The sequence below is a fragment of the Otolemur garnettii genome, unplaced genomic scaffold (genome assembly GCF_000181295.1).
Source record: "Otolemur garnettii isolate 467f Iridium unplaced genomic scaffold, OtoGar3 scaffold00091, whole genome shotgun sequence".
NCBI lineage: Eukaryota > Metazoa > Chordata > Mammalia > Primates > Galagidae > Otolemur > Otolemur garnettii.
Genome location: NW_003852486.1, coordinates 4,882,655 through 4,893,515, shown reverse-complemented (window position 1 = coordinate 4,893,515; position 10,861 = coordinate 4,882,655). Strand labels below are relative to the sequence as shown.

Below are 10,861 nucleotides of genomic sequence, written 5' to 3'. Positions count from 1 at the left end.
TTTTTTTTTTTTCTTTTTCTATTTTTAGTAGAGATGGGGATCTCACTTTTAGCTGAGGCTGGTCTTGAATCTGTGTGCTCAGGCAATCCTTCTAGGTCTCCCAGAGTATAATGATTACAGGCATGAGCCACCATGCCCAGCCTGGTGTTCATTTCTTTACTTTTTCAATAGTTGCACCACTTTGTGTGAATCCTGAAACAATGTAATTTAGTTTTGCCTGTTTTTGAGCTTTGTATAAGAGGAATGATCACTATGTATCCTTATGTTTCCAGGTATTGTTGCTCAACATAGAGTCTGTGAGAATCTATAGCCTGCTGAATGCAGCTGTGATTGGTTAGTTTCATGGCTCTATAGTACCCCAGGTCATGAATACATCAGTGTGTTTAAACTTCTCTTTTTTTTTTTTTTTTTTTGAGACAGTCTTGAGCTGTCACCCTGGGTAGAGTGCTGTGGCGTCACAGCTCACAGCAACCTCAAACTCTTGGGCTTAAATGATTCTCTTGCCTCAGCCTCCTAAGTAGCTGAGACTACAGGTGCCCACCACAACACCTGACTATTTTTGTTGCTGTTGTTGTTGCAGTTGTCATTGTTGTTTTAGCTGACCTGGGCCAGGTTTGAGCCTACCACCCTGGGTGTATGTGGCTGGCACCCTACCTACTGAGCTACTGGTACCACCCTTATTTATTTATTTATTTGAGGCAGAATCTCACTATGTTGCCCCCAATAGAGTGCCATGGCAACACAACTTACAGCAACCTCAAACTGTTGGACTTACGGGATTCTCTTGCCTCAGCCTCCCAAGTACTGGGACTACAGGCACCCGCCACAACACCCAGCTATTTTTTGGTTATAGTCGTCATTGTTGTTTAGCAGGCCAGGGCTAGGTTCAAACCCGCTAGCCCTGGTGTATGTGGCCAGCACCCTAACCACTGAGCTACAGACACCAGGCCTGTCTACTTCTCTTATTTATTTACTTTTTTTTTTTTTTTGAGACAGAGTCTCACTTTGTCACCCTTGGTACAGTGCTGTGGCATCACAGTTCACAGCAACCTCAAACTCTTGGATTCAAGTGATCTTCTTACCTCAGCCTCCCTAGTAGCTGGGACTACAGACACCCGCCATAATGCCCAGGCTATTTTTAGAGAAGGGGTCTTGCTCTGGCTCAGGTTGGTCTGGAACTCGTAAGCTCATATAATCCACCCAATAAAGGCCTCCCAGAGTGCTAGGATTACAGGCATGAGCCACCATGCCAGCCTGTGTCTGTTTTTCTACAACAAATGATGGACATTTGTGTTGTTCCCCAGCATAATGTTGCTATACCCATATACGTGTGTGCATGTGTGTGTGTGTATCTCCCAGAGTACTCATTTCCTTTGGGTATGTATTATATATTCCTAGGAATGGAATTGTTGCAGGGAATGTAAATATTTAACTTTGCTAGAGAATACTGAGCTACTTTCCCTAATGGTGGTCCCAGTTTACAGTCCCATTGGCTGTAAACGGTCATTCTGTTGTTCTGTGTCCTTGCCTACCGTGGGCTGTGTCCGACTGTCTTCTGTCAGTCTGGTGGCTGGTGAAACATCGCCTGGTCTTACATCCCCATCCCACTCCCCCTTAGGTTTTACTGGGACCTCATCATGCTGCTGCTGATGGTAGGGAACCTCATTGTACTGCCAGTGGGCATCACCTTCTTCAAGGAGGAGAACTCCCCACCCTGGATCGTCTTCAATGTCCTCTCTGACACTTTCTTCCTGCTGGATTTGGTGCTCAACTTCCGCACGGGCATTGTGGTGGAAGAGGGCGCTGAGATCCTGCTGGCGCCCCGGGCCATCCGCATGCGCTATCTGAGGACCTGGTTCCTGGTTGACCTCATCTCTTCCATCCCTGTGGATTATATCTTCCTGGTGGTAGAGCTAGAGCCGCGGCTGGACGCTGAGGTCTACAAAACTGCGAGGGCCCTGCGCATCGTTCGCTTCACCAAGATTCTCAGCCTGCTGCGGCTGCTCCGCCTCTCCCGCCTCATCCGCTACATACACCAGTGGGAGGAGGTGGGGCGGGGGCTGACAGACCCCTCCTGCCGGTGCTATGGGGGGGAGTCTTTGTGACTTTATAGGGTGGGCGAACTCCCTTTAAAATTGGTAGGGGAGAAGCAGGGATGGAATAAAGGCTCAGGTGAAGGGGCCTGGGCTGGAGATGGTGGCACAGGAGATGGCAAGCACAGTGCGGGACAAACGCTTTATGGTTGGGTGAAGGCTGGAGCTTCAGCTTCAGAGCAGCAGAGTTTAGTGGTGCAGCATATCGCCTCTGCAATCTTACTGACTGTGGTCAGACCCCAGTTTTATTATTTATAACATGAAACTCGATTTCTTCTTCTATAAAATGAGAACACTTACCTATGATAAGGTTGTAAGGATTAAAGAAGTTAATATATGTAAAGCATTTACAAAAGTGGCACATAGTAAGTGCTCAGTGAATTAGCTATTGTTATGGAAGGGAGGAGGGCTGCTGGCCTTCCTCCTCATACAAGTGCCCTGGGGACATTACATTGTGAAATATCGTCTCTCCTTCTTTCCAGGCTTTATGTGGGCAACTTATGCAGTAGACTCCTTTGAGTCTTTGCTGTGACACTTACTATGTGATTCTGGGCACATGACTGGCCTCAATTTTTCTATCTACAAGATGAGAGCAATAACAGACTACTTTGTATTAGCCATGTGTGTACTATAAGACTCTACACAAGGCGGTGCCTGTGGCTCAAAGGAGTAGGGCGCCAGCCCCATATGCCAGAGGTGGCAGGTTCAAACCCAGCCCCGGCCAAAAACGGCAAAAAAAAAAAAGACTCTACACAAAGGAATAACAGTTATCTTTTAATTTGTGGGGCTGGAGCTAGGGAGAGGTTCAGAGAGAGAACTGACAAGGCTGGGAATGGAGGAGGACCAGCAGGGAGGGGCTTGTATGCATAGCAGCTCCTCCTCGGACTCCTCAGATCTTCCACATGACCTATGACCTGGCCAGTGCTGTGGTTCGCATCTTCAACCTCATTGGGATGATGCTGCTGCTGTGTCACTGGGATGGCTGTCTGCAGTTCCTGGTCCCCATGCTGCAGGACTTCCCTCCTGACTGCTGGGTCTCCATCAACCACATGGTGGTGAGAAGCCCCCACAGCTGGGCCTTCCTGGGCCTTCTAAGGGGTCTTCTTCCTGAGTAGCAGGGAAAGTCACAGGGAGAGGATGTGGGAGATGATGAAGGGAGAAGGTAGGGGTGAGGAGGTGGGGAGGAGGGAGGAGAGGTTCCTTAAAGAGATCCAGAAAAAGTGTTTGTGTGTTGGAGGAAGCAGGCAAGTAAGGAGATCTAGGCAGAAGCTGAAGACCCCCAAGCCATGTAAGAGGCCCCTTTGCCTCAGGGCCCCAGAACCAAACTTACCAGTCTGCTAGGAGAAAGGTTGGAAGTAGAAGAGGGCAGAGGGGCTGAAAGAAAAAAGCGGGAAGCTGGAAAGCGTGGCTCCAAGAGGCCCCTGCCCAGCTCTGCAATATACTCCTGCCCCCCAGAACCACTCATGGGGCCGCCAGTATTCCCACGCCCTGTTCAAGGCCATGAGCCACATGCTGTGCATCGGGTACGGGCAGCAGGCACCTGTAGGCATGCCCGACGTCTGGCTCACCATGCTCAGCATGATTGTGGGTGCCACATGCTACGCCATGTTCATCGGTCATGCCACCGCCCTCATTCAGTCTCTGGATTCTTCCCGGCGTCAGTACCAGGAGAAGGTCAGCAGGGACTGGAGAGGGAAGGTGTGGGCAAGGAGGGATGCTGAAGACTGGGGCACTTAACTTCAGGCCCATTCTGATGGATGCTCCTATTGGATCTCTGTGTCCTTTCCTGCCCCATGTCTATTTGTCCTATGCCCCGTCCATGTCTGGGTTTTCCTGTGATTGTCCTATGTGTCTTCCCTATATCCACCATTACCCTTATGTCTTCTGTGGCCCTGTGTGTTCACACCTGGCCCTATGTTTCACCCCTGGGGTTTCACTTGTGTCTGTAACGTCCCCCATTGTTCTGGCCCCCCCATCCCATGTCCTCTTGCTCCCTGGCAATGGTTGGCCCTACAGTACAAGCAGGTGGAGCAGTACATGTCCTTCCACAAGCTGCCGGCTGACACACGCCAGCGCATCCATGAGTACTATGAGCACCGCTACCAGGGCAAGATGTTTGACGAGGAGAGCATCCTGGGCGAGCTAAGCGAGCCACTCAGGGAGGTGGGGCTGGACTGGGCCTTGGGGGATCTTTACAGACTTGAGCTTCTGAGGGTGAGGGTGCTGTTAGGGTGGGGCTGTTGGTCAGCAAGTGCCCCAATAGGAGTAAGACCTACAGTGAACACCATGAGAGGCCAAGTATTGGGGGGGTGCTTTCTGGGGACAGGGTCTTTCTTGAAGGTCTTATGGGGATAGCATATACAAGAGGGGGTGAGTGTAGGGATCTCTAGGAGGAGGGTCCTAAGAGAGCTCGGGGGAGTGCTTTGGAGGCAGGAGCTTAGAGATGGCTCTAAGCCTACTAAGGTACCCCACACTCTGGTAGATCATGACCCCAGGGGTGGGCCTTCTGTTCCCCCAGATGAGCTTGGTGGGAACATCTCGGCAGAGGGCACAACCTGTCTGACAGGCTCCTCCCCTGCCCAGGAGATCATTAACTTCACCTGCCGGGGCCTGGTGGCCCACATGCCGCTGTTTGCCCATGCTGACCCCAGCTTCGTCACTGCGGTGCTCACCAAACTGCGATTTGAGGTCTTCCAGCCAGGGGACCTCGTGGTGCGTGAGGGCTCCGTGGGCAGGAAGATGTACTTCATCCAGCATGGGCTGCTCAGTGTGCTGGCTCGTGGCGCCCAGGACACCCGCCTCACTGATGGATCCTACTTTGGGGGTCAGCAGACCTGGGGGGTCACAAGTGAGAATAGAGGGCAACTGCTCCCTGGATCAGGGTCCCCACTTAGCTATGCTGCCGAGTCACAGAGTTGTAACCTCTCCCCAGGCCAACTTGGTAAGATCCTCTGGGCCTGAAGCTTTGTATTAAAAAAAAAAAAAAGAAAGAAAGAAAATTTATATTAGTACTTTCCTTTTTAAAAGTTCTATTAGAAAAGAGAGCTCTGTATTTAAAAAAAAAAAAAAAAACCCAACTCTGGAGAGTCCAATGCACAGCAGGTTGCAGAATACTGGGCCAGAATCCTTAAACTGTGAGTGAAGCAGAGCTGTCCTAGGGGCATGAGCATTGCAGAGTTGCCTGGAGGTACTATGCACAGGCCCAGCCATGTGGGGCAGGGAGCAGTTCTGCCAGCTATTGCCCAAAGTGCCTGGAGGCCCATAGACTCAGCCCCCAAATCACCCATACACTTCAGTACCTCTGTGACTTTTCACTCTGTCCCTGAACACTGCTCTTCTCCTTCAGAGAAAAGGTATTCATTCAAGGGCATGGGAGGGGAAAGGACACAAGGGTGAGTTGCCCCAGGTCCACCCCTTGGAATAGGGAAATGAGGGTGGAGTTGGAATTGGAGTGGGATAATTGGGACTCTGGAGGCGGGCAAGACCTGCCTGTTGGTCAGCTTCAATTTGGAGAGAGTGGGAAAAACAGGAAGCAGTAATGCAGTAATTGTGCAAGTCTGGAGAGAGACAGTGTTTGGAGGATTTAGGCACCCTGGTGTGGGAGGTAATCAATAGTTTGTCCCAAGTCTAGGGAGGAGCCTGATAAAGCTGGGTTGACTGCTAGAGGCCCAGTGACAAGGAGTTCTGGGCACAGGTCCTAAAGCCTCTTCTCAATTACTGCAGAGATCTGCCTGCTGACCCGGGGCCGGCGCACAGCCAGTGTTCGGGCTGACACCTACTGCCGCCTCTACTCCCTCAGCGTGGACCACTTCAACGCTGTGCTTGAGGAGTTCCCCATGATGCGCCGGGCTTTTGAGACTGTGGCCATGGATCGGCTGCGCCGCATCGGTAAGGCCCACCTACCCTGTCTGCTCTGGCCAGGCCATGCCCTCACCTCACCTCCTTAGCAAGGAGCTGAGGCTCTTGGGCTTCAGTGTCACAGCCCAACCCACCTTGTCACAGTGGCCTTTCACCACTGTGGCTTGCTATCCTTGTCTCTCAGCATGTCCTTCCCCTAGAGTATCATCTCCAGTCCCTGTGTCCTGAGTCCTCCTTCCCCTGAGTACTAGTTTTTGACCCTCACTGTCTCTGGTGCATATCCCCTTCACCCTGCCCCTTCTCCAGATGCCAACTTCCCTCTCCCACCCTCAAGCCCACCCCTATCCCTTGACTCTGTCCTGGTACCTGCACACTTTTGTACCTAACCTCCATCTTGGACTCCTTCCCCATCCTTAACCCACCTTATTGGGACAACTTCTAGGCAAGAAGAATTCCATACTGCAGCGGAAGCGCTCTGAGCCAAGTCCAGGCAGCAGTGGTGGCCTCATGGAGCAACACTTGGTACAACATGACAGGGACATGGCTCGTGGTGTTCGGGGCCTGGCCCCAGGCACAGGAGCTCGGCTCAGTGGAAAGCCAGTACTGTGGGAGCCACTGGTGCATGCACCCCTGCAAGCAGCTGCTGTGACCTCCAGTGTGGCCATTGCCCTGACTCATCAGCGAGGTCCTCTGCTTCTCTCCCCTGACTCTCCAGCTGTCCTCCTTACTCGCTCTGCTCGATGCTCAGCAGGCTCTCCAGCCTCCCCACTGGTGCCAGTCCGAGCTGGCCCTCTGCTGGTCCGAGGGCCATGGGCATCCACCTCTCGCCTGCCTGCTCCACCTGCCCGAACCCTCCACGCCAGCCTTTCCCGGACAGGGCGCTCCCAGGTCTCCCTGCTGGGCCCCCCCCCAGGAGGAGGTGGACGGTGGTTAGGACCTCGGGGTCGCCCTCTCTCAGCCTCCCAACCCTCTCTGCCTCAGAGGGCAGCAGGTGATGGCTCTCCTGGGCGCAAAGGCTCAGGAAGCGAGCGCCTGCCCCCCTCAGGGCTCCTGGCCAAGCCTCCAGGGACAGTCCAGCCTCCCAGGCCACCAGTGCCTGAGCCAGCAGCCTCCCGGGGTCCCCAGCTCTCTGCCAACATGTGAAACCCTTAGGTATACCTGGCTTTAGCTCTTGGGACACAGTGGTGTATACCTGAGGGCAGACACCTATTGGGGAAGGCTGGAGGAACCTGAAACACTGCCCTATGGGGATATCTTCCCTTATTTCCCTGAAGATGGTTTCGCGTCCTTAGCTGAAGCTCCTGTAGTCTGCCAGACAACCTAGTCCATTTACCCATCTGTCATATGTGCAAGCGTCTATCACATTCCAGGCACTGTGCCAGGTGCTGTGTGTCTCCATTGCCAGGTAGAAGTGATTTGGAACCCTCTAACAAGGCCATATCCCTGGCTATGGTCCTGCCAGGTACAGGCCTGGGCTGATGACCTCACCTTTACTAAGCACAAATACTTACCACTGCGATCACTGCCAAGCAACTGGACCTTGCTGTTTCCCTGCCAATGACCAGCAGGTTCTGCCTGGTGTGGTCACCTTCCTGTCTCCCAGCGTAGCAGGCACTGCCATTTACCTGCACACCCCCACCCCCTGCTGCCAATAGAGTCTTGGGTCTGGAGTGTGGGTATCCACCTTTGCCCTCTCACTGCCACCTGTGGACACCCCCGTCTATACCCTCTGTGCGTGAACACATCTCCCATCAAGTTTTTGCAGTCTCTGCCTCTGTGGTAGAACTGTCTTTTTGTACTACACTTCATCCTAGCCAAAAGTCTGAGAAGCAAGACAACTGTTTTTTTAAACTGAGAGCTGCCTCTTCTCTGTGTCCTCTGCCCCAGTGGTGCCTCCCCTTAAGGTTAAAGGACAGCACCTTCTTGTTTAGTAGGCCAGCCTTGGATACCCCCTCCCAAGATGGGAGGCAAATGGCTGAATCCTTACGTGACATTTTTCTTCCCTTATTTATTTATTCAGTCCTTTATTAATTTTATTTATTTATTCACTTGCTAATTTGATTTGTTATCAATCCACTGTGTTCTCCCATTCTTTTATCCATTACTCCCTTACTCTCCTGGTAGGGAGGTGAAGGAACAGGAGGAGGCAGGGACTTCATGCCCATTTTGTGGTCCTCACTCAAAATCCATCATAGCAATACTCAAACCTTCTCCCTGTCAGTAGGGGGGGGTGTTTCTTTTTTTTTTTTTTTTTGAGACAGAGCCTCAAGCTGTCTCCCTGGGTAGAGCGCCATGGCATCTCAGCTCACAGCAACCTCCAACTCCTGGGCTCAAGTGAGTCTCCCGCCTCAGCCTCCCAAGTAGCTGGGACTACAGGCGCCCGCCACAACGCCCGGCAATTTTTTGGTTGCAGCCGTCATTGTTGTTTGGCGGGTCCGGGCTGGGGATTCGAACCCGCCACCCTAGGTGTACGTGGCTGGCGCCCTAGCCGGTTGAGCTATAGGCACCGAGCCAGGGGGGGTGTTTCTTTAGGGATTTTTTTCTTATGAGTTTGTTATTGGTACAGGAATAAGGGGAAGGCCTGAAATATCCAAATGTGGGGAAGGGCTGGTCAGTCAGAACCTCTACCATCTCAGGGACAAGAGTAACCCTTTACCACAACCACTCTGTCCTTTTTCCTGCTCTACAACATTGAAAAATGTGGATCCTAAGTCTCCTTTCCTCCTGGGTGGGAGTTCTGAGGTTCTTAATATATGGGAGAAGATTTATAATTGCTTCTAAATGGCTGGGTTTAAAAAGAAAACAGAGACACTCATTTTGGCTCCTGGTTTGTTTGTCGGGACAGAGTGGGTATGAAGGAATTTCTGGGTATAGGAGCGGCAGCAGGGCCTTTGACCCAGCATAGCATGACCTGGGTGAGAGAGCAGCCAGGGGAACAGCCTGCAGGCCACAGAGGCTGGCAAGCTTGTGACATCAGTCCACCCAGCCCTGGGTTCTGCCTGGCATCCATTAACCTCAGCTTCCCCAGGGTATGGTGCTTGGATGTCACTAGTAGTCATCATAGTGAGGTAGCCTGCCCTGGTAGGAGATGCACAGACTGTCATGAGGGCCACATGTGGGAATGTCAACTGCATGGGTATGCAGTACTTTTAAAACAGTGATTCTGTGGAAAATGTGGACAAGATTGCCCTATTTCCCCTCTCTCCACAGATGGAAAAACTAGGGTTATGGAATTAACCAGCCAAACTGGGATTAAAGGCTCAGGACATTTTCGGGCCAGCTGAGCAGATTGGATGCAGGGAATATACAATTGACGTTGTTGGGCAGCTTGTGTGTAATTGGACACAGATTTTCAGGGCATGTATGAAATGGAGGGGGAGGGGCACGCTGGCATGGGGGTTGATAGCATATGTGGTCTTGAACAGCCCACAGGTAGGGAGGGTGGGAGGAGAGTAGAGAAGGCTTAGATCCTGGGCTTTGGAGGGAAGTGGGTTCGAGGAAGTAGAGAAGGGAGGAAAAAGTAGGGTGTATGGTAGGCTGGGTCTGAGGAGGGTGGGACTTCTCAGGATACCCTCAGCACTCTCATAATGTTGGTGTAGCCTGAGCCAGGTCGCCACCCTGTTACCACAATCACCAGGTCCCCAACACAAAGGAAGCCACGGAGCTTTCCTGGGGGAGGGAAAGAGGTTGGTAAGTCAGGCCATCTCTGAAATAAGACCCAGCCCTTCCCCTTCAACACTTTAAGCCTACCCTGTAGGAAATGAGGAGCCTGAAGCAAACTATATGGTGTGTCCCACAGGTGGGACCACAGGGAATGTGGCCACTTCAGCATATTAAAGCTGCAGGTGTTTGGAACAGAATGTGCTGCCACGTAGCAGGGCTACCCCTCTGTGATGGTACTGATAGAAAGAGATGTGGTACGGTCATGTGCCAGACTGTCACCTTTTGGTTGCAGTAAATCATAAAGGGACAATCTAGGGCCAGAGGAGAGAGGCAAGACCCTTCGAATGGGCATGATAAGTTGGGCAGGGGGACTCCCTATACAAATGGCAGGAGTGGGTAAGGAGGAAGTTTATGGCTCACCACTTTCAATGCCAAATTGCACCCGCCGATCCACATCGTCTGCCCAGACAGCCTCTGGATGTTCACGGTAGAGCAAGGGAAAGACTCCTCGGCACAGGTGGATCTGGCGGGCAGCCTGGGCAGAGCGGGTGACAGCAATGACTGCTGCCCGAGGTCGGTAGCGAGACAGAAGCTGAGCTGAGCTGGAAGAGGCAAAGAAAGTCAGCCCAGGACAGTGAAAGGGTGGTGAACCAGGAAACAAGTTTGTGTTCTGAGGCTGCGTGCTGTGGCTCACACCTGTAATCTTAGCACTCTGGAGGCTGATGTAGGTGGACAGAGTAAAGTGAGACCCCATCTCTACTAAATATAGAAGAACTAGGTGGGCATTGTGGTGGGAGCCTTTGGTCCCAGCAACTTGGGAGGCTGAGGCAAGAGGATCACCTGATCTCAAAGGTTTGAGGTTGCTGTGAGCTGTGATGCTATGGCACTCTATCCAGGGCACAGAGTGAGACTCGGTCTCAGGAAAAAAAAATAAGGTTTGTGTTCTGATTCAAGGTGTCACCAAAAAGCTGTGTGACCCTAAATGAGTCATCATACTTCTCTGAGCCTTAGTTTTGTTATCTGTAAAAATGAGTATAAGAATGCCTGGGCTGGCTTGGCACCTGTGGCTCAAGTCGCTAAGGCGCCAGCCATGTACACCCAAGGTGGCAGGTTTGAATCCAGCCTGGGCCCACCAAACAACAATGACAGCTGCAACCAAAAAATAGCCGGGTGTTGTGGTGGGCGCCTGTGGTCCCAGCTACTTGGGAGGCTGAGGCAGGAGACTCGCTTGAGCCCAGGAGTTGGAG

General features: G+C 52.1%; 2 protein-coding genes and 1 long non-coding RNA gene across 7 annotated transcripts in view; 1 reads left to right on the top strand and 2 right to left on the bottom strand.

Moving 5' to 3' along the window:
* HCN3 (hyperpolarization activated cyclic nucleotide gated potassium channel 3) overlaps positions 1 to 7,122 on the top strand; it is a 9,975-nt gene extending 2,853 nt beyond the window's left edge. The window contains exons 2-8 of the mRNA XM_003795287.3: positions 1,619 to 2,048; positions 2,987 to 3,148; positions 3,549 to 3,767; positions 4,110 to 4,256; positions 4,677 to 4,917; positions 5,817 to 5,981; positions 6,394 to 7,122. Coding sequence (XP_003795335.1) covers positions 1,619 to 2,048; positions 2,987 to 3,148; positions 3,549 to 3,767; positions 4,110 to 4,256; positions 4,677 to 4,917; positions 5,817 to 5,981; positions 6,394 to 7,094 — 2,065 coding nt within the window. The 3' untranslated portion in view covers positions 7,095 to 7,122. The remainder of the gene's footprint in view (positions 1 to 1,618; positions 2,049 to 2,986; positions 3,149 to 3,548; positions 3,768 to 4,109; positions 4,257 to 4,676; positions 4,918 to 5,816; positions 5,982 to 6,393) is intronic.
* Positions 2,855 to 6,460, bottom strand: LOC111727027. Of its 3 annotated transcripts, none has more exons than XR_002774674.1 (5): positions 6,374 to 6,460; positions 4,766 to 4,927; positions 3,662 to 3,778; positions 3,424 to 3,467; positions 2,855 to 3,200 (listed from the first exon to the last, which is right to left on the bottom strand). It is a non-coding gene; the product is annotated as an uncharacterized LOC111727027 (long non-coding RNA). The 3 variants fall into 3 exon arrangements; XR_002774673.1 differs by lacking the exon at positions 6,374 to 6,460 and adding an exon at positions 5,393 to 5,851; XR_002774672.1 differs by lacking the exon at positions 6,374 to 6,460 and adding an exon at positions 5,393 to 5,411 and having other exon boundaries at positions 4,766 to 5,056.
* Positions 7,123 to 8,766: 1,644 nt separating the features above from the next.
* The window catches only part of PKLR (pyruvate kinase L/R), an 11,842-nt gene continuing 9,747 nt past the window's right edge, over positions 8,767 to 10,861 (bottom strand). For all 3 annotated transcript variants that reach the window (XM_023516392.1, XM_003795286.3, XM_023516391.1), the window contains 2 exons: positions 10,035 to 10,216; positions 8,767 to 9,620 (listed from right to left, as the gene is read on the bottom strand). In XM_023516392.1, the coding sequence (XP_023372160.1) occupies positions 9,514 to 9,620; positions 10,035 to 10,216 (289 nt within the window). In that variant the 3' untranslated portion in view covers positions 8,767 to 9,513. The remainder of the gene's footprint in view (positions 9,621 to 10,034; positions 10,217 to 10,861) is intronic.